At 39.0% G+C, this 23,471-nt stretch overlaps 1 protein-coding gene across 9 annotated transcripts in view; it reads left to right on the top strand.

Moving 5' to 3' along the window:
* LOC124111502 (ADP-ribose pyrophosphatase, mitochondrial-like) overlaps positions 1-20,285 on the top strand; it is a 74,880-nt gene extending 54,595 nt beyond the window's left edge. For 5 of the 9 annotated variants that reach the window (XM_048401198.1, XM_046471229.2, XM_046471231.2 and 2 more), the window contains exons 2-9: positions 8,562-8,701; positions 12,991-13,220; positions 13,826-13,930; positions 14,451-14,537; positions 15,266-15,374; positions 16,666-16,812; positions 18,105-18,222; positions 19,520-20,285. In XM_048401198.1, the coding sequence (XP_048257155.1) occupies positions 8,562-8,701; positions 12,991-13,220; positions 13,826-13,930; positions 14,451-14,537; positions 15,266-15,374; positions 16,666-16,812; positions 18,105-18,222; positions 19,520-19,632 (1,049 nt within the window). In that variant the 3' untranslated portion in view covers positions 19,633-20,285. The remainder of the gene's footprint in view (positions 1-8,561; positions 8,702-12,990; positions 13,221-13,825; positions 13,931-14,450; positions 14,538-15,265; positions 15,375-16,665; positions 16,813-18,104; positions 18,223-19,519) is intronic. The other 4 variants (XM_048401199.1, XM_046471233.2, XM_046471235.2 and 1 more) reach the window with 1 other exon arrangement.
* Positions 20,286-23,471: the final 3,186 nt, after the last annotated feature.

The following is a 23,471-nucleotide window of genomic DNA, read 5'->3' as shown; positions in this document are numbered from 1 at the left end:
ATTCATTTGTTATTGCCTGAAAAATAGGACCGGATTTTAGACAGACTGGCTGAAATGAATAAGACTTCATAACTTAATCTCCTCAATTTAATTTGTATCTATTTTGATCTTATCAAGATCAAAGTAACTTATGTAAGAAATTAAAAATGTTTTCACTATGAATTGATTGATTCTCCAAACCTGAAAGAATACCAGAGTCCCTTTTTTATGTTACTTATCTTTATCAGCATAAAATTCGGTTCAGAAACAGAAGACAGCTAAAAAGTCATGCATGTGTAATCAAATACTAGTAGACATGCACAAGTGTGCCAAGATATTAAATAAAATAATTAGAGTCATTGAGCAATGAAGATATCTTTTGGTGTGAAGAGAAAAAAGAAAAACATTAATAATTTGTTTATGTTGGAATTTGAGACATCAGTTTAGAACAAGGAAACATAAAAAGCAAGGCCTAATGAAGTTAAGAATCAGCTTTATCTGTGTCACAATCATATGATTATTGTCAATGCAAACTGGATGTAGACACTGCATTGTTAATACAATCAACATTTTAGAGATTGGCAATTAGTATGAATATACTGTTTTATTTTTTAAAAATGTAGTTTGTACAAATACTCTTGAATATGTATTTTAACTAACATCTAGGGTCCTCTGTGTCTGAATTTTTTTAAGGCCAAAATAATATATATCTTTCATTGATCATATTGAAATATAATCATGGTAGTATTTGGCAACAAACAGATACCGTTCATATACATAAAATCCTTGTATACAAACATGCACCAATTAACCCTTAAATATCAAAACAGATTTCAGTGATTTCGATTTCTTTTATTTTGAACATTGTAACATGATATCTAGTTTATGACGTAATTTTACAGTGCCTGTTACTCTTACAATTTCTTGAGAACATTCCTCATTGCTCTCTGTTATATATCTGACAAATACTTACATGTGTTGCTGTCAATATTCACAACATTGAGGCTACGGGCAACGTTGCATGATACCTTCACATTTCGCGTACCGTATCACCTCACCGTTGTACATACTGAAATGCATGCATATGATGTAGCCTGCTCGGCGATGCTACAACATAGATATAGGAACGTATACAAAATCTACTTAATTTTCATATTCATACATCAAGGGCAACACTTTCAGTACCGATTGCAAAACGTCAACAAAGCGACCTGGGATGAACGATCAGCTGATCTCACCGCATCGCTTCGAACGCCTATCTAGTGGATAACTATACAATATAATCAGTCGTGGTCATCCCTGATGTATCATTAAATCAAGGAACATTTATTTCCGGACATGGCAATAGATAAATCATTGTTTAGGCGAAAAGATATGCTGTCCACACACAAGCGTGACCGTTGCCGACAAAGGTGAAGGTTATACTAGTTAACTGTCTATAGGCGTCATAGTAACATGTAGTGCTCGTATCGCGCATACCACATGCGCCATCAGTTTAAGGTTGGACCGTCCGGGTCAGCGCACCTATCGGGTTAGTGAAGGGAAGATAAATTGAAAAAGATCGCCCATTAGAACTGATATTTAGGTTATGAGCTTGTCATAATGTCTATGCATAAATCAAGAGTATAGACCTAATAGGCCACATGTTATTTGATTGGATGTGGTAGCTACATATATGCGTAGTGATGTCAGACCACATTTCTTTTAAAACTTGGTTTTGGTGTCCACAAACTACCAAAAATGAAAAACATAAAAGTGTTTTTCCGCAGCCTAGAAATGTTTAAAATTTAATCTAATTTACTGTCGCTATCAATATAAATAATGTTGTTTAAAATGCTTCAGATTTACTAAACGAATTATCTGATCTGTGTCTATACGTTATCAAGCTCCTCACAGCGATAACCCGTTCATGGAGCTCTTCATACTATTTGTAATTACTACCACTAGAATCTGTTGTGTATTTCTGGTTATGAATGAGATGCTGGGAGAGACATGTGAGACAACTAGCGACGTCAATGTTGCTGCTGCAGAAGCAGGAGAGGGTGTTGTTTCTTATTGATTTTGTTTGATAATTTATTGAATGCAATGAAATTGTTTTATTTATAGAATGTAATAAAAATGTAATTAAAATGTTAAAAATAACCCTTCTACTAGCTTAGATTTTATTGTCATGCTGAGTCATTTTAGTTGTCACATGACAGATGTTTTCTAGTGGTATCTACTATTATGCTATTTCTGTTTATAAAACATCTGTGACGAGGTAATAACACAGGATGTGATACCAATCTGTATTCCGCACAGCCGACAGAACCTGACAGTGGTAGAAACTAAGTTCTAGCCCACTAGTCCTTATAATGATAACATATAGCAAAACCCTTAAAAGGGCAATTTTCTACTAGTCCTTAGGATGCCTTAACTATTGGGCATATGGCATGGACTATAGGACTAGTGCCAATTTCTACATGTTCATGTGCAGACCACAACGGCTAGAGTTTAAATACAGTTGTTACCATGGTAACTAACAGTACATGCCAGATATACAGTAATATACATATACATCCCATTGTTTTTAAAAACAGGGAGAGACTCTTTAGTTTTTCTCAACCAAATGCGGTTAAAACAAGAAAAAAGATTTAAAAAACAATGATTCCATTTGCCATGTTTGTCAAAGTGATATGAGATCATCAGATTTTAAGGGACTACCTGTCGGCTCAGTGACCCATGTCCAGTAACAAGAGGGTTCAGGAATGTTAAAAATAGAACAAGCTGACCTATGATACTCTGACATTGAAGGTCAGCTGTCCCACTCTCCACCAGCCCCCCCCCCCCTGCCAATCCCATCACTGTCATAGCCGTTCAGACCACACCCTCTCAAGGTAGCCCGGTGCATGTATGACGACACAGTGAAACTTCATCTGTAAAGACACAGTAAACTAATTGTCAGATTTTCATTACCAAAATAATTCTTTAATGCAATAAAGGAGGCATTTTATGCTTTATCTTATAATGGATAGAGTCACTGTTAATCCAATCCAGCGGTAGAAACTAAAATTTTTAGTCCACTAGTCCTTACGATGATAACATATAGCAAAACAAATATTTCTACTAGTCCTTATGATACCTTAACTATTGGACTACAGGACTAGAGCCAGTTTCTAAGGACGCAGCTGATAAACTTGGTAACATGACCCGATAAATATAGCAGGAACTACTTTCAGTAGGCTCTGTACACCGATGTGGTGTTTACTTGCTTAGATTGCGATAAAAATTAACATGAGGCGATCCCTTTTATGCTGTCATTCCCTACATCAACTTAAAAACTTATCTTCACACAAGATTTTGTTTGTTTCACCTGTATTTTCACCTGTTTTTCCTGAGCAGCTGTATTTATCTGAAAGTCTAGGCACAAAACATGTGCATTATTGCAGTGTTAGAAATTTGCATAGTCCAATAATCCTTGACAAACAGACCAATACCGTATTCGACCAAATAAGCGCCCCGCTCTAATAAGCGCCCACGGCGACATTTTCTGAGATATTGGCTAGTGAACAATCCCAATTAGCACCCCTTCCGATTGATCAATGTACACAAGACTTATTTATTCGCGTATAATACGCACTCATGTGTTATATGCACCCTTAAATATGGGCATTTAATTCTGGAAAAATATATCTGTCTTACATAAACATTTCAGGCTGTTAGCATAAACAACAAAATTTATCTTTCAACTCTGGTTTTTTCACCAAAATAATTTTCAAACAAGAGCCCCCTATTTCTAATTTTGAGAGCGCCCTGGACGCTTATTACGTCGATTACGGTAGTTAAGGTATCACATTTGCTATACCGTTCATTATGAAGGACTTGTGGACTAAAACTGTTAGTTTCTATTGCTGTATTATAATAATTACCTGTATATGATTAAGATATTATCATCCTCATGTGTTTCTGTATCATACAAACTATATATCATATATTATTAGAAACTTTACAGTATGTACCGTAATACACTTGGAAAAAGGCTTGCAAATATATTATTTTTATTCCTCATATCTGATGTTTACTATATGTAAACACACTCGGCTTATAATCTGTGTACATACAAACCATTTAACAAGCCTTTGGTATGGCTGTGTATATTGTGTATTTCATCGCTTTGAATAGGAAGGGGACACACTTAGAGATTTTCTTAAACTGTGGTAGCTCGGCAAAATAAAGTCATGTGATGGGTGTATTGTAGTCAACATGGTTGTGAGATGTGCAAGATGGAAATCGAATAATACCATATTCGACGTAATATGCGCACTGCTCTAATAAGCGCCCACGGCGATATTTGCTAATATATGGGCTAGTGAACAATCCCAATTAGCACCTCTTCCGATTGATCAATGTACACAAGACTTATTTATTCGCGAATAATGCACACTCGTCTGTTATATGCAGCCTTAATTATGGGCAATTAAATTCTGGAAAAATATTTCTGTTGTACATAAACATTTCAGGCTGTCATAAACCATGAAATTTATCTTTCAACTCTGTTTTTTTTACCAAAATAATATTCAAATAAGAGCTCCCTGTTCCTAATTTTGGCTCTGGGCGCTTATTATATCGAATACAGTAGTATATTCTGACCTAAGAACTAATATCCCTGTCACTCCCAGTATGCAGTAATTTCAGACTATTTGATAAAAATGTAAGCAATAGGAAGTCCCATGGGGTCTCACCACAGGGGGTTGGCGGACGTGGTGGCGTGGCTTCCTCCACTCACATAACCCACATTTCAGGCCATGGCTGAAGTTGTATGGAGATGTTTGGACAGGTTAGTGTTCAGCTGACTGGTCAACATGATCAACACAGTTCTCGATAACTATAAACACAAGAGGATCTGCAGGCCCACGACATGTGGGGCGTATAGTTGAGTGATTTTCTTTTTGATGGTGGTGTCAGGTGGATAGCCCTGTGGATAAGGGTTTGCTTGTCGGGTTCATGAACCAGGTTCAATTCAAAACCATAAAATTAAACATGAGGGAATATATGCTGGACGTTTTGTGATGTATGGTTGAGCAGTCTGTGCCAGAAACTTTGTGTCAAACAGCCCATTTTATTTTAAGTAGACTCTAGTGTTATTATAGGGGCAGTGAGGTAGCCTAGTGGTTTAAGCCTTCACTAGTCACGACGAAGACCTGGGTTCGATCCCCACATGGGTACAATGTGTGAAGCCCATTTCTTGTGGCCCCCACTGTGATATTGCTGGAATGTTGCTAAAAGCAGCTCAAAGCCGTACTCCATAATGTTACTGTATGGATTATTATTAGCTGAGCTTTCCAGACAGACTTTACTACTAGACTCTGGGACCCATGAAGATCCGGAGTAGAATAGGTCACCCATGCTATGCTTGCCGTAACAGGCAACTATGCCAGCTTGTAGTAAGAGGCGACTAACAGGATCGGGTGGTCAGGTTTGCTGACTTGGTTGATGCATGTCATCACATCCTAATTTCGTGGATCGATGCTCATGGTTCCAATCACTGGATTGTCTGGTCCAGACTTGATTATTTACAGACCGCCGTCATATAGCTGGAATAATGGTGAGTGTGGCGTTAAACAAACAAACAAACTAGACTCGAGCTGAAGACTAGTGACTGAAGTGGTCATTTTGTCAAATATTTAAGTTATCAGGGCAGGTAGAATTTTGGGCTTTTTAGGGAGCACCTTTATATATAATCACTGTCAGGGCTTGTAAATGTTTAGAGTTAAATTTCATATATGAAAATGATCATATCAACAAATCTGAAATAAAATGTGTCTGGTATTCCACTAATAATGTCTTGCTAAAATGTTTGAATGTTTCAATATTGTGTTTTAATACAATAATTAAGCAAAATCTGTAATATGAAACCAAGATGAAGATTCTTTATTCCTGCTATGACAACAGTTATTTTATTTTGTTTTTTGAAAATCCCAGGAACAATGATGCATTGGGTATTGTTAACTGAATCCCCGGTAGAGCAAAGATCAAACTTATGTCACAATGACTAGTTCAGATTTACAATCACGGTGATGTATGACAGAGTTTCTGCTCTATTGACTTCAGGGAGATTGAAAGTAGTTAAATTTTTCCAGTTTTGAACTGAAAAGAGGTGGGGGATATTATCCACACATGCTATTGTATCCAAGAAGTACCCCGACTATATGGAATACACAAAGAAAAGCATCAAATTATCAATGTGAATAACATGTGATGTCAGTAAATATGTCAGCTTAAAATAATGTGTGTCACATTGCAACGTTTTGAAGTTGGCTGGATGTTGGTTGGTTGGTTGTTTAACACTGCACTCAGCAATATTCCAGCTATATGATTGTGGCCTGTAAATAATCCAGTGATTGATAGCATGAACATCGATCCACGCCATTGGGATCGATGTCATGCATCAACCAAGTCAGCGAGCCTGACCACCCGATCCCGTTAGTCGCCTCTTACAACAAGTATAGTCGCCTTTTACGGCAAGCATAGGTTGCTGAAGACCTATTCTATCCCGGAATCTTCAAGGGTCACAATTTGAAGCACCGTACTACACTTACCACACTCACTTTATTTGGTCATTCTATAAAAGATCAGAATGAAGCTGTTATGATATTGTGAAAAATAAAAAAGGAAGAAATATTTTTGTATTGATGTATTAACACCTTCAATTTAGTTTAAATATGGTTCTGTATGACAGTCAGCAATTTTAACCGTAAGCCACAGGAATAGCCATGATAACATTAAATACCGTATTCGATGTATGAAGCGCCCCACTCTAATAAGCACCCACGGCGATATTTGCTAACATATTGGCTAGTGAACAATCCCAATTAGCACCCCTTCCGATTGATCAATGTGCACAAGACTTATTTATTCGCGTATAATACGCACTCGTGTGTTATATGCACCCTTAATTATGGGCAATTAAATTCTGGAAAAATATATCTGTTGTACATAAACATTTCATATAAACCACGGAATTTATCCTTTAACTCTGTTTCACCAAAATAATATTCTAATAAGAGCCCACTATTTCTAATTTTGAAAGCGCCCTGGGTGCTTATTACGGTATGTCCTCATTTCAGTCATATATTCATAATGCCTGTTGGCCAGCCTGTGTTAGATGTAGGTTTTCTATATCACTGCTTATATGGTGATATTCCGAATCAGCTGATTGATGATGAAGTTAAAACCCAACGTGGTGAAGGCTATGATGTGAATAAATATCAGCTGATCTCTTACCAATATACCCATAAATAGAGGATGTTATATGAGTGTTCATGTCATTCAGGAAATACCAGAATTTAGACACGAGTGTCGTAAACATAATGTGACATGAACACGAATATTATGTTCTATTTATTACGGAAGAAGATCTCTACATACAGAGACAAATTTTAGTGTTGCAAGTCGCAACAGCGACGGAACCACAATTTGCCGAATGACGTCATTCCGACCTCACGTCACAATAAGATTCAAATGACGTCAACAATGCCGTCCGGAAGACGAAAACAATATCCTGTTGAACAGCGGTAGAAACTAACATTTTTAGTCCACTAGTCCTTATAATGATAACAAATAGCAAAACACTTAAAAATGTCATATTTATACTAGTCCTTATGATACCTTAACTAATGGGCAGTTTGGCAAGGACTACAGGACTACTGCCATTGTCCAACACTGCTGTTGTTTCCTGACAATATATGACCCTGGGGCACATATGATTTTTATGAACCCAGATATGTTTGCCCTCGTAGGTAATAAATAACAAATATGCAACATGTTGGTGGATTAAGCAAGAACTATGTCCACGTATACCAGATAAACACTTCAACAATCAAACCAAACATGCACCAGATAATGTTGATGTCCACAGATATATAAATAAATTACGAGCCAGAGCATTTGATTGATTAACCAAGCTATTTATTTCGCAATAATGTTGCCATAAACCAATAAAAATAATTAGGCCATACCCTCTGGTGGTTGACCGTTTCCTAATCAGCTGAATCTGATAATAAAACGGCTACGGTTGCATTATTGTGCTGAACGATGTCGTACTGTTGTCTACAGTTGTTAATGATTAACGAAGCCTGTGAAATTATTATTCTTGCATATATTTATAAGAAATGACAAGTATGCTTTTGCATAAAATATATTGAAGTCTATTCTTGATTGAACATGTTGCAATGTACAAGGATTTCATAATTATTTTAACTTCAGCCAGCTTTTCCCAGACCCGTGAAGATTCCGGGGTAGAATAGGTCTTCAGCAACCCATGCTTGCCGTAAAGGGTGACTAAGCTTGTCGTAAAAGGCGACTAACGGGATCGGGTCGTCAGGCTCACTGACTTGGTTGATGCATGTCATCGATCCCAATTGCGTGGATCAATGGTCATGATATTAATCACTGGATTGTCTGGTCCAGACTGGATTATTTACAGACCGCAATCATATAGCTGGAATATTGCTGAGTGCGGCGTTAAACAACAAACCAACCAACCAACCAACCAACCAACCAGCTTTTCCCAGCTTATGGTAGATAATGCCTGTATATTTCAGAGGAGCTCAATACCTTGCGACAGTTTAATCAGTGTACTTTGATGGTATGGGTGTGTGGAGTGCTGCTAGCCGCGCCAGCTCTCATCTTCTTGTATTACCCAAGTCTAGTGCGTTCCAAAGTTAACTATCTCAATATCAAGGTTTGTATACTGCATGAACTTATTTTCATCTCTGGTGTTTGAGTCTTTTTGGTGTTATTTTTTCAATTAGTATTTTCATAACAGGATTTTTAAATCTGCATGTTTGATTTTCTCCTGTGTTTTTTACATTAGGCCACAACAGCATAGGTCTGTAAGGCCACAATAAATTAATTAGATCTTCGTCAAATGGTGGAGGCAGTTTATTTTTTTATATTTTGTTTTTTTATTAAACTGTTCAAAGTGTCTCTGAGATGATGGAGGCAGACTGTTTGGTGAGTTAGTGAATGAGTTGATATCTAACGTCACATCGGCAATATTTCAGCAATATCGTGATGAGACAAAATTTGACATTGATAACATATATTTAAACTGTATAAAATTCTGTCGCCAAAGGACAGGCTGTTTGATGGGGAGGCAGGCAGGGATGAAAACCCGGATGATAAATTTATTCTGGCTTAACAGTTCTCTGAAATACATTATTGAAACTCTTGACATCATGATACAGAAGTGAGACCATGTATCAATACCATGAGTTCCGTTTGTCGCTAGAGTACAGGGTACTGTTATACGAAACAACCTTAGCACTACGACGGTCATAAGTCTATGTCAAGGTATGGGAGTGACGATCACCTGAGTGCTAAGATCACTTTGTACAATGCCACCTAGGGCCTGTTCCACAAAGCAATCTTAGCGCTAAGTCGATCGTAACTGCCATTCTTTAACATGACCAAAGACAATCATAGCGCTAAGTTGATCGTAACTACCATTCTTTAACATAGGCCAAAGACAATCATAGCGCTAAGTCGATCGTAACTACCATTCTTTAACATAGGCCAAAGACAATCGTAGCGCTTAGATCGCTTTGTGGAATGGATCCGAGGATGTTAGTAGGTGAATGGTCTTGTATGCTGTGTCAGAACGTTGAGGGGTGTACCGGGTACAGTAATATTCAGCTTGTTGAATCCCTTACACCCCTAGTGACACACGGAATGGATTTATCATTACCAGTACTTGTTCACAAGTACAGGAACTTTATTTGGTGAAATATGTCTGTGTGCAAATATTGGATCAACCTACACCTGGACTGTTTGATGTTGACAAGGTCAGTCAGGACATGATAAACAGATGGAACTCTATGACATCTTGATGTCCGTTCGATGTATGGGTTTCTACAAGATAGCCACTGGCCAGTCAGATAGGTGGATTTTAATAGGAGTAATGATCAGTGTCTGAAATAACTGCCTGCCCGCCTGCCCGTGGCTGGTGACTTTTCTATCGGGCTGCAGGAAATTTTCCGCCACCTGCCCGAATGTCTTGCAGATAAGTTTAAGCCTACTTACATATTCAGTTTTGTTTTAACTCCTTGTTGATTCTGAAGTAATTGTTTGCATTATTTCCACTGAATCAAGACGTGATTCGTCTTTTATTTTTCACGATTTTTCCGTATTTATGATCTCTGAATGTGGGCAGGTAACTTTCAAGATGGGCAGGCAACATTTATGGGTCACCTGCCCGATTGTCTTGTTGAGTTTTAAGATTATTTCAAACACTGGTAATGATAAATGTCATACATACAAGGGTTCCGGTTCAAGTATTGTATCACATATCCAACTGCGACCTTGCCAAAATGTATGGTTAAAGTACCATGACAAATTGATCACTGCCTTTACAGCTTCTGGTCGCATGTCAGTAAAGTTTGGTTTTGGATCCTATTAGTTTGAATTGTTTTTTACATTATTTTGTAGATGATACAATATATCTTATTGTATTTTCCCGTTTCTGCTGGCTTTCACTGCATCATTATATCAGTTTGTTGTAGCCATGTGCAGATGATGTGTGGATCTTGTTTCATAGTATTAATATTGATGTGAAAATTGATAGTGATTTTTTGGAGTCCTAAGCGACTGAATTAAGGTGATGTGTGGTATTGTTGAACTGTGGAGGTGTTTTCTTTGATTCATGGCAGGAGTGAGTGAGTGAGTGAGTGAGTATGGTTTTACACTGCTTCAGCAACGCAAAAAGGAGTCAGCTGTTGGGAGTTAAAGAACTCTTTGTGTGAATGTGGATTTTGATATGTTTGGGATAGGCAGTTTGTGGATCCACCATAGATATGTTTGGGATAGGCAGTTTGTGGATCCACCATTATTATTTAGCAAGGAATTTCATCAGAGATGTATTGATATAGATATCCAAACCTATTTTGAAACATGTTGTGTTTATGCAAGTCTAGATTTTTTCAGAAATATTAAGTCATATATTGTATTTGTCTTTTTATTGTACTACAGTTCCACACTTTGACTGTTTTGTAATCTGTGATTTGGTGCTGAAAACTATGGAGAGTATTATATGAATATTATTATGCTGGGTAGTTGTTTTGATTTCAGTGTATATGATTGTATTCTTGTATCTCATGCTTAATAGTATATAATTATGATAATAGAGTTATATTAATGTGTGTAGCATCATTTTGACTGATTTGAATATTGTGAGGTCAGCTGATGGAAGGAATGTGTGTTGTATGCTATAAACGCTGTAGTCATATTAATGATGATGTATATACATATCTCACCATCTCATTGTATTGACTTACCTCGTACCAGGCGCACCACTACACAACTTTATGGGAAGATCCGGGTAGAATAGGTCTTCAGCAACCCATGCTTGCCGGAAAAGACTATGCTTGTTGTAAGAGGCGACTCGCTGACTTGGTTGATGCATGTCATCGTATCCCAATTGCATCGATCAATGCTCATGATGTCAATCACTGGATTGTCTGGTCCAGACTCGATTATTGACAAACTGCCGTTTTATAGCTGGAATATTGCTGAGTGCGGCGTTACACAACAAACAAACACAATTTTATGTAGCGTGGCCCCTTTACAAAATAATGAACTCGAACTTGGTATAGGCCCCAAACTTGCTTGTTAAAGGCCACTAAATGGACCGGGGTTGTCAGGCTCTGTTAATGGGTTGATGCATGTCATTATATTCCAATTGTTTGGATTGATGCTCATGACATTTATCACTGGGTTGTCTGGACCACACTCGATTACTTACAGATTCCCGTCATATAGCTGGTATAATGCTGAATGCGGTGTTGAACAACAAACAAATAAATCTGGGACAAGCTAGTGAACTTAATATTTTTCCTAACCCTGCCATTTGCCATGTCTGGATTTGTAGACACAGTAATGAATACTGCATGCTTGGTGAAGGATCCATATGGCTCGAATCAACTGATTGCATGTTTTGTTGAGAATCATTCTATTTAATTAGTTTTGCTATGAATACCGGTACTTGTTGTCATAGTTGTTGAATATCTGTTACTGTATCTGCATGATGTTACAACTGTTAAACGTTCATCAAATAATCATGTGGCAGCCCTCTGAAGCCGTTGATACAGTGTGTGTTTGAGAGAATGTTTTGGTGTCAAATGTTTGCGATTGTGTTTTATCAGTCACCAGTCTGCCTGGCCTAGATTTATTTAAGTACAGGCCCTGTTGATATTGATGGAATATTGTGACTTGTGGAAAACTGCATTCACTAACATTTGTGATCTCTTGGGTGGGTTTTCTGATTGGAATAACTTTGGTTACGTGACAAATCTTAGGTCAAGGTCACCTGAAGGGAATCGTAAGTCAGTTGAAGTTTAATGTCGCTATCAGCATCGTTTTTTTGCCATATAATTTGTTTTGTAAGATGGTGAGAGGTGATGGTTGTTTTGTAAGATGGAGAGAGGTGTTGGTTGTTTTGTAAGATGGAGAGAGGTGATGGTTGTTTTGTAAGATGGAGAGGGGTGTTGGTTGTTTTGTAAAATGGTGAGAGGTGATGGTTGTTTTGTAAGATGGAGAGAGGTGATGGTTGTTTTGTAAGATGGAGAGAGGTGTTGGTTGTTTTGTAAACTGGTGAGAGGTCATGGTTGTTTTGTAAGATGGAGAGAGGTGTTGGTTGTTTTGTAAAATGGTGAGAGGTGTTGGTTGTTTTGTAAGATGGAGAGAGGTGTTGGTTGTTTTGTAAGATAGTGAGAGGTGATGGTTGTTTTGTAAGATGGAGAGAGGTGTTGATTGTTTTCAGAGATGTCAGAAAAAAAGGTCCCTGCCATGACCAATCTGCCCCTGGTACACTTTAAATATTAATTTCACCATTTCTATATATGCTATTACAGTAAAGGGCAAATGTAGGGAGGCATGAGCATGGATATAACAGCTAATTGACAGGAAAGAAAAGAATATTTCACCATCATTTAATAATGATAATTATCATATTTAATAATATTTCTTATTTTTCAGCTAACTGGGTTTCTAGGGGGCGGTGCCTCTCGGCAAAGTATAAGAATCCTAACTATGAGTATTCACTATAAAGCTCGCATTGAGACATATCCTCGGACAAAGGATGTCAAACGGTTCCCAGTTCCAGATGACAAGGTGCCATGGAGTGCCGAGTTTGCTGTCTATGAACCAGTAGACTACACATCTCCCAAAGTTTTGGAAAAACCAGTTTGGGCAGATCCTGATATTAGGTGAGTAGACATGGTTCCAATGTGCTGTTTGTTTGTTTGTTGTTTAACGCTGCACTCAGCAATATTCCAGCTATATGACGGCAGTTTGTAAATAATCGAGTCTGGACCAGAAAATCCACTCATTGACAACATGAGCATTGATCCAGGCAATTGGGATCAATGACATGTGCATCAACGAAGTCATCGAGCCAGACCACCCGAATTTAGTCTAGTTATAATTAAATATTTATATATATATTATATGATTTAGGTGATTTAGAGATAGGTGATCTGTTGTCTACTCACACAATGTCCTCCCTCCTGTATCGGAAGAGTGGGTAGCCTAGTGGTTACAGCGTTCGCTCATCACACCAAGGGTTGGGTTTGGTTCCTCACGTGGGTACAATGTATGAAACCCATTACTGTGTCCCCCACCTTGACATTGCAGGAATGTTGATGAAAGCAGCATTGAACCCAGCTCACTCACTCACTCACTCACTCACTCACTCACTCACTCACTCACTCACTCACTCACTCGCACCAACACCAACTCACCCACACACGCACCCACTCACTCACTCACTCACTCACTCACTCACTCACTCACTCACTCACTCCTATTTCAGACACTCCGATGCAGTTATACGGCCGCCCAAATGGAACAGTTTAGATGGAGTAATAAACAGGAGAAGCCATTTAGGAAATTACGAAGTTATAGACAAAGTTCCAAGGTGAGTGACATTTGCCATTTTTAAGGGTTTTGCTCTATGTTATCATTCAGATAATGCCATTCAGAAATTGGCACTAGTCCTGTAGTCCTTGCCAAACTACCCAATATAAAAGAAATTTGCCATTTTTAGGGGTTTTGCTATATGTTATCATTATCATGATTATAAGGACTAGTGGACTGAAACTGTTAGTTTCTACCGGTCATAACAAGGACTAGTGGACTAAAACTGTTAATTTCTACCGCTGATCGAGGTATTCTCAGAGTCAGACAGTATGCTTCAATCCTGCAGCAAATGTTGGCAAAGAATTCCAAATTGGGATTAAAGATACACAAATTCACATTCTAAAAATCTTAAGCTTATATTTTAAACCTTCATTTTTATTGCATTGAGTGCAATGTTGTATTCCTCTGAATATAAAAACTTAAAAAATTGCAATTTGGGACAATTCTTTGAACACAGTTCAGCATCCTAGATGTCGTTGTTCCTGCAGCCCCCTGTGTATTGTATATATGTCATTCAGGAACCCAGTGGGTCGCACAGGGCTCCGTGGGCGAGGCTGTCTCGGAAGATGGGGTCCAAATCATGCAGCAGATCCCATAGTAACAAGGTAATACATGCAGTTAGTTCAACCCACTGAGGGGGGCACGGGTGGCCCAGTCGTCTAAGGCGCCGCGATTCGCTGTGTAGAGTTGCGTCCCTTGGGCACGCCAGAAACTTATGATTGTGGGTTCGAATCCCGGTTCGCCCCAATTATGTTTTTAGGTTTGTCAGCACCATACCCATGCTCGTGGGTTTCACCGAAGTGGTAAACGTCTGAGACCTGCATCACTGCGGGCTTTCCTCCCACATTAAGCTGACACGCCGCGATATAACTGGAATACTGTTAAAAGCGGCGTTAAACCCAACTCACTCACTCACTCAACCCACTGAGGGCTCTATTCCATCCGCAGGATTTCTAGACTAGATCCTCGCTACCCAGGCTTGATGTAAAACGGGAACCCAGATGGATGGTTACAATGTGTGCCATCGTGAGTTGGAATTGGTCTTCAGCAACTCATGCTTGTTGTAAGAGGCGACTAACAGGATCAGGCGGTGATTTGGTTGCTGCATGGCATCATTAAACATGATAGTTATGTTCTTGTACAGTGCATGTATTGTCCACACTCAGCTGTGCTCTGGTTGCTGGTTCAACATGACCTGGTGTGAATACCTCTGATCTGAGGTATTAAGCAAAGTCAAAACTATTTCAAATGCTCATCACTGATCAAACTCTGGACCCAATTGAAATATTTCTGTGGCAAGGGTAAGCATGTTAAAGGTTTGTCTCTTTTTCAGATGGAAGAGGAATACAACAGGAGAAGTAGTTAAAGCTAAATCCGGGAGTCCTATCCTTCAGTTTATAGCAGTGCAGAGACAGGACAATAAGGAGTGGGCGTTGCCAGGGGTAGGTAGTAGACAATAAGGAATAAGGAGAGGACACTGCCAGGAATGTGTTGTAGACAATAAGGAGTTGGCGCTGCCAGGAATGTATTGTAGACAATAAGGAGTGGGCGCTGCCAGGAATGTGTTGTAGACAAAAACAAACAGTGTGAAACCTTGTTAAAAATGGCACTAAATTGGCAGTCGCACCAATTTTGATTGAAGTCATCCACTTTTGTTGTCAGCTATCTTAAATCTTACAATAGAGATCATTCAAACACTTGCAGCAAGAAAATATTTGACGGCAGCATATTGTTTACTATTTGTCGCCAAATATATGTCCTTTTTCTGATCAAAATAGTATGCAATGTGTACGACTGGTCTCATGTTTATGTAGCAGGGCGTGGAGTCATCCCACAGATGACATCCTTATCTTGTCAGCTTGCTGACGGGGTTAACCTCTTTGGTCATGTGGACAAGGCGTCCGACCTGTGATCAGAAGGTCCGTGGTTCGAATCCCATCACGGGACTCGAAAATTTTATGGCCGCTACATTGGCGCCCAACGTGGGGCTGAGCACGTTCATATTAAATTTGAGCAAAATAAGCCTCAGTACCCTACTATGCGGCCCGGGACGTGCCTTCTGTTGACGGGGGAGTATGTAGCAGGGCGTGGAGTCATCCCACAGATGACATCCATATCTTGTCAGCTTGCTGACGGGGTTAACCTCTTTGGTCATGTGGACAAGGCGTCCGACCTCTGATCAGAAGGTCCGTGGTTCGAATCCCATCACGGGACTCGGAAATTTTATGGCCGCTACATTTACAAAAAGGTTTGACTCCTCATGGCTTGTGTTGTTTTGTAAGGTCATGCATATTATAAGTTAATGAGGTTTCAATGTTGGAACAGACTTTTTGGGGGAGGTGGGATTACAGACTTTTTCCCAAAAAATTCAGGGTGTTAGGTCTTCAAAAAAAGAATATTCCATTTTCTTAATATAGTTTTTTATTTCCTCAAAATGTCAAGTGGCTAATGAAAAAAATGTTTTAAGGTACATTTTCAACAGGTTTCAATAATAGTATTTTAGATGATTTTCTAAGTTTGACAGCAGCAGTAAATCAACAGAATAAAAAATTTCACTGCTTTTCATTTTACTCACATTTTGGGAGTTGGCGGATCCGTAAACCAAATAAAAAAATAAAAATAAGTCTGGCCTTATTTGTAAGAAGATTATTCAAGAACATGTACAGAGGACACAAAAAATGAATCTTTGAACTTTTGTTGTGAAGACATGCTATTCCAATGCTTGGTTTGCAGGGTATGGTTGATGCAGGAGAGGTGGTGACTGTCACACTGAAGAGGGAGTTTGGGGAGGAGGCGTTGAACTCACTCATGGCAACAGATGATGACAAGAGACAAATTAGGCAGTCAATAAGCGATTTATTCGACCGAGGTGGAGCAGAGGTGAATAAACGGTCATGTCGCCTAGATTCAGTTTTAAATGATCACAATGGCTGGTCATTGCTAGTATTAAATTCCCCACAAATGGGTAGCTCATTCTTGATATCCCTTTCTATCTGGCTCAATGAGATCATGCTTTTATTCCGATGTGATACCTCATCAGGACGTTTCCACAGGAGGTTGTCAGCTGAACCCTGATGTCAGCTTTCTAGTGGAAATTTAACAAATACAGTCAAGTCCTGTTAATCTGACATAGTTGGTTGCATATGATTATGGCGAAATTAAGTAGTATCAACATTTGTGATCGAAAATTGGACATCTTCACGATAGGTAACGATACAAACACGTTATATAAAATGAAGCGTATGATTAATCCTATTTTCATTATTTAAAGCATTTATTGTTTATTGTTAAGCAAGTTTATCTCTGCAACCGTTGTAATATGCAGCTTCCAGCTGACTTGTCTCGCATCAAAACGGGGACTGTGTACTCGCGGGCAGACGACCACGGAGTATGCTGATCAACGAGACTGATTAATGAGTGATTTCGGTAATTTGTTGCAAATTAGCTGTGTTGGAGTCGGATAGCGAGACTGTCAGGTTAACGGGTCTAAATAGCACTGATTTAATCGGTTCTCATCATTAGTGTCGGATAAAGCTGATTGTTGGATTAATGAGTGTCAGATTAACAAGACTTGACTGTATACACCTTTTGGTGTTAATGCCATGACCTTCAATATCGATGGGATGTACAAAATATCCACAACCATGGAACAGTGTGACTCTATTTGTTTGCATTCAAAACTTCCTGATATATTTATTTTCGAGATACATAAATCAGATATTCTTGTCTGAATGCTCTGTTCACTCATACCGTACACTCATAGGTATTGTATCGGAGTAGAAGATCTGATTTCAATAAGACTTGACATAAGACTGTCTTGACATGATGTTGCTGGAAAATTGTTATAACTCAATGAGTAAGGGTAGGGTAGTCAAATAGTTACTTTCGATGTTCATCAAGCAAAAAGTCCTGTGTTTGAATCCAAGGTTGGAACCTGATTTTTGTGACGATTCTCTGTGCAGAGTTGCGTCCCTTGGGAAAACCACCATACCTGTGCCCTTTGGTTTCACCGACCTGGTAAACGTCTGAGACCTGCATCACTTCGGGCTTTCCTCCCATATTAAGCTAACACGCCGTGATATAACTGAAATACTGTTAAATGCGGCGTTATACCCAACTCACTCACTCACTTGTGATGACAGCATATATCAGCTATTTCCTCTACGTTACAGATTTACCGAGGTTACGTTGACGATCCTCGGAACACAGACAATTCATGGATGGAGACAATAGCAGTGAATTTACATGACGAAAGAGGAGAAAATGTTGCAAGATTTAAACTCAATGCAGGTGAGACATCTGTCTTGAGAGGTGTCCAGTCTAACTCCATCAAGTTGATCTTTCGTGGAAAAGCCATTTCCTTGAATTAGATTTGTCAGCAGTACTCTTGAGTTACTTCCCTTCCTAGACCGCCTCCGTGGCCTAGAGGGAGAGCGTCCGCCCGGAGAGCGGAAGGTCCGGGGTTCGATCCCTGGCCACGTCATACCAAAAGAAGTTAAAAATGGTACATGTACTTGTTGTTACCCTGTCTGGCGCTCGGCATTAAGGGGCTAAAACAAGGTCTGGTCGGCTCAGAGTCAGTATACTGTGTCTGAGAGGGGTGGTCATGTTAAACTGCGGCATGATATCTCAATGGGCTAGCACTATAAATCGGCATCAGTCCGGACTAGTACAAGCAGCCACACACACATACACGTACATGCACGTCGCCATATAAGTGCAATAATCTTGGACGCAACGTTAAACCCCATTTCACCTCACCTAACCTACTTCCCTTCCTCTCAGTTATTATTGAGTACTAAAAGAGTCAAGTGTTGTTTTGTCTGTTGTTTAATGCCTCACTCAGCAGTATTCCAGCTATATGACGACAGTCTGTAAATAATTGTGTCTGGGCCAGACAATCGAGGAACTGACATCATGAGCAACGACAATTGGGATGTGATGACATGCTTCAGCTAAGTCAGTGCACCTGACCACCCAATCCCGTTTGTTGCCTTAGGCCAAGCAAGAGAGTCAGGGTAAACTGACTCATGTACAAGGTTCTGACTCATAAAGATGGGTAATTTACAAAAAAATGTGTTCTGTTTATTATTTACTATTCAAAAGAAGTAAAAGAACTCACAATTTTTTCATATGACCATAGTGCATGATAGATTAACTATAGTCAGGGAAAAGAATTGTGTCCTTCTTAACTTCTTTTGAGTAGTATGTATGGCCTTAAAGATTATAGTAAGAGGATTAAGAAGGTTTTAGGAACACCTGGACCCTGTTCCACAAAGCTATCTTAGCACTAAGATGATCGTAGCTCACAAACATTAACATAGATTTTGCCACAATCATACTTTTAAGAATCGTAGCTCCCATACTACAATATAGACTTTCCACAATCATAGCGCTAAGACGATGGTAGTTCCCATTCTTTAACATAGACTTTCCACAATCTTAGCGCTCAGACAATCGTAGCTCCAATACTTCAACATAGACTTTCCACAATCGTACTGCTTAGATCGCTTTGTGGATGGGACCCAGAAATTGTCTGAAAGTTTGGATGTCAATCTTATAATGTGTGATGCTGTTGATGTTGCAGGTGATGATGCTGTAGGAGTTCAGTGGATGGATGTGGATCATTCGTTACAGCTGTATGCCAGCCATAGGGACTTCATACAGAAAACTGCTGAGAAACTGCAAGCCAGCTGGTGAAAGACGCATCAATATCAACACCTTACTGATATCAACGCCCCTCCTCACACAGACTCATCCTAGCTAGGTCCTGCATAGAAGCCGTTAGCTTGAAATGGACGATACAATGACTCATTAGCACCTTACAATGTTCGAAACTAGGGCTGAAAGTCGAGGGGTCCTTATCATAACCCTAAAGTTCAAATTTAAAAACTAAAGAGGTCACTGGATTCAAATACTGTAGCAGGAGACCACAAGAACCCCAGGACCCCTGAATTTTGAACACTGGTTTAGTCCTAGGACTAAGAATCATATCCTTCTGCACAAATCTGACTGCATTCCAATCTCATTAAAATCAGATCTTAGTTCTCGCTACCGCTAAACAAAGATCTGAGGACATCCCATTAGGGGTCACGTCAGAACGACTTTTCATCCGACCAATCAGAGCGTCGCTTTCCAGATCATGAAAGTGACAGTCGGAATGTGTTTTTTAATCATGCAGCCTCGAAAACACTAAAACGAGGTATTCCGAAGGATAGTTACGGGCTCAACGACTGAATCTATACAATCTAGACAATCTATTAGCCATTCTAGAACGTTCTTTTGTTCAGGTTTCAAATTTGTAATCGATAATTTGTCAAAATATGTTTCGAAGCGTAGTCGCCAATTTGAAATTAGTGCCGTAAAGCACGAGAAAGCTGCCTTCTGATTGGCTAATGTCGACTTCTTGTCAGTAATTCCATTGGTCGGTCAGAGTTTGCGAAAGGTCGGTCCGACGTGACCCGTAATGGGATGTCCTCAGATCTTTGTTTAGCAGCAGCGAGAACTAAGATCTGATTTTAATGAGATTGACTGCATTCCCGTGTTAGTTTGGACACAAGTCAGTGACATCATAACATAATTATCACAGAGAATAGTCTAATATCGTACCCATGTGTGTTGGATTGGTTAGGATTTGATTTTATAACTGCATCTGCATTGTTTATTGTTAGCATATGTAAAACATTTCCAGTAAAGATCAGTTGTCTTTCCATAGCAGTTCTGGGCCTTGTTACACCGATATCTTAGCACTAAGGTGATCATAAGACTATGTTGATGCACGGGCATTACAATCGTCTTGGCGATAAGATCACTTTGTAGAATGAGGTCCTTGTCTTGCCACAAAACTGATCGAGATATTAACAATAGTTATGATTTCTTGTGAGGGCTTCAAAGTTAATGGATTTGACACTTTGTGCTTACTAAGACAAAAGGAAATGGTTGGCCTGTGTTCAACCAATCTACCGGAAAAGGTGAGATCTGGTTCTTGTTGATTTCTGGTTTTGTTTGTAACGAAAATACAGGCGTACCAGCTAACCAAATATGAAATGTGTAGAGCAACACTGCTTCAAAGATGGCCTCACCGATTATGTTATTGTACCAGGCCCCGGTCCAAATGTTTGGAACTGGGTCTTGGAAGCAATAAAAAAGTGATTCATGGCATTAGCTCTGTTGGTGCTCTTTGTCAAAAATGATTCTGAGTTAAAGGTACTCGTCAACAAAAATCATTCTTACTTGATAAAAATACCTAATGGTACCATATATGGATATTGTTAATGTTTGTAGGCACGACTCCAAGTCCCTCGTAATTTGAAACACTGTAGAGGATAATGGTTTTAAACGAACAAGCAATCTCATGAGTGCTCTCCGCAGTGCAAAGACGCTCAGGAACATGCCCTCCATTGCACTTACTGACATTCTCTGTAGAAAATACTGTTGTGAGGAGCTTTGAGAAATCGGTGTACATCATGATTGGTAGGATGTATAAATGAAAGAGGGAGGAATGTTTAGTGTTTAAATTAAACACCCTTTCTGTAGAAAAAGTTCACAAGAAATTATGTAAATGAAATATTTAGAGCTATTAGGCAAATATTATCCTGCATCGGTGATATTTCCTTATACGGAAGCTAAATAAAAACAGTTTCACAATTTCAGTCACAGGAAGTATGGAGCTTGTTGATCATGATGAAAACCACACCTCCTTCGCCTAGAGAAGTCTCAGGGTATATCTGGCAGTGGAGTACTGCCCTAAATTGTTATCTCCGATATTAAAGACATAAGACATCAAAATTAAACAGATTCTCATCTTACATTCAACCTTCATCAGTAGCCATTAGTTCCGTGAAGAGTCTTGTCAGCTTTTGCTTTAAGCTGAATCAAACTGCATATTTGCATGGACCAAAGCTATCTCTTTGTATATTTCATTAAGACAACAGTCAATGTCCTTTGTTGAAATCTGACATCAGATACCTGTGGCAAAAAATTGCGAAAACAGGTTCACAGACGTTTCATAAAACTAAGGAACCGACCGGGGTGGGGCATGGGATTATGTATGGAGACTAGATATTTTTTCAAGTACAGCTGCAAAACCAGATACTGTTTTAGTTAAAACTATGAGCCTGAATAAAAAAAATTAAAACACCTTACGACAATGTAATTTTTGTGGCAGGCGATTTTTTATATTTTTTTCAACAGGCTGAAGCAAATTATTGTTTTCAAGCATTTTCTTGGACAGTTTATGTTTTTCGATAAAAGACCAAGATATCAAGTAGTCAGTTTCTAATACAGTTTCTCCTTTGTCGATGGTTGTTGTTTGTGCCTTAGATTCGCCTGGATGATTTGTTTATGCTGTGAAGGTCCTCGACTTCCATATTGACAGAATGATATTAGTCCGTATGCACCGACACTGGTGCTCCAAGTTTATACGACAGCTGCAGACCTGTTATATCCCAGTTTAATACGATGTATAATGTCCCGTGTTTGTTATAACAGTTCTACACTGACATGTACAATAGCTGTTGATTAGTGATAGTAACTTGAATCATTGTTCAGATTTTGCTGATAATTCCTCTCCGTCCTGATCGAGTACATGTAGTGTTGTATCAGCGTGTGCCTGTATCCCAGCCTTGTCACAGATAGGGATAGTTTATAATTTACTTTGTTAAAGCTCAGCAACGTTAAGAGCTAAAGCATTCACGATGTGCGTCACCTGCTTTGGGCTATTTTCAACTTAACTTTCAAATAGAGGTTCACATTTTTAAAGTATTCTACGTATTCGACGTAATAAGCGCCCAGGGCGCTCTCAAAATTAAAAATAGGGGGATCTAATTAGAATATTATTTTGGAGTTGAAAGATAAATTTTGTGGTTTATGCTGACAGCCTGGAATGTTTATGTACGACAGATATATTTTTCCAGAATTTAATTGCCTGTAATTAGGGTGCATATAACACACGAGTGCGTATCTTACCGTATAAATAAGTCTTGTGTACATAGATTAATCGGAAGAGGTGCTAATTGGGATTGTTCATTAACCAATATATTAGCAAATATGGCTAAGGGCGCTTATTAGGGCGGGGCGCTTATTACGTCGAATACGGTAATTTTGTTTTAATGTGTTTTGAAATCACTATCGATGACAGTGTTTGAAGAGGGATCCTTGACATGACTATGGTGTAAAAGTTAAGGTTTAGGATCCCTTTATTCAAATGCCATCAAAAACCTCAAAGGCCATGACCCCCTTATTTTCAAACACTGACTGGGAAACCAGTGAAAAATACGGAATTATGTTAGTTTGTTTGTTTGTTGTTTAACGCCGCACTCAGCAATATTCCAGCTGTATGACGGCGGTCTGTAAATAATCGAGTCTGGACCAGACAACCCAGTGATTGACATCATGAACATCAATCCACGCAATTGGGATATGATGACATGCATCAACCAAGTCAGCGAGCCTGACCACCCAATCCTGTTAGTCGCCTTTTACGACAAGCATAGTCGCCTTCTACAGCAAGCATTGGTTGCTGAAGACCTATTCGACCC

The sequence above is a fragment of the Haliotis rufescens genome, unplaced genomic scaffold, assembly GCF_023055435.1.
Source record: "Haliotis rufescens isolate VD_foot unplaced genomic scaffold, xgHalRufe1.0.p SCAF_21, whole genome shotgun sequence".
Classification (NCBI taxonomy): Eukaryota; Metazoa; Mollusca; class Gastropoda; order Lepetellida; family Haliotidae; genus Haliotis; species Haliotis rufescens.
This window is presented reverse-complemented; position numbering and strand designations above follow the sequence as displayed.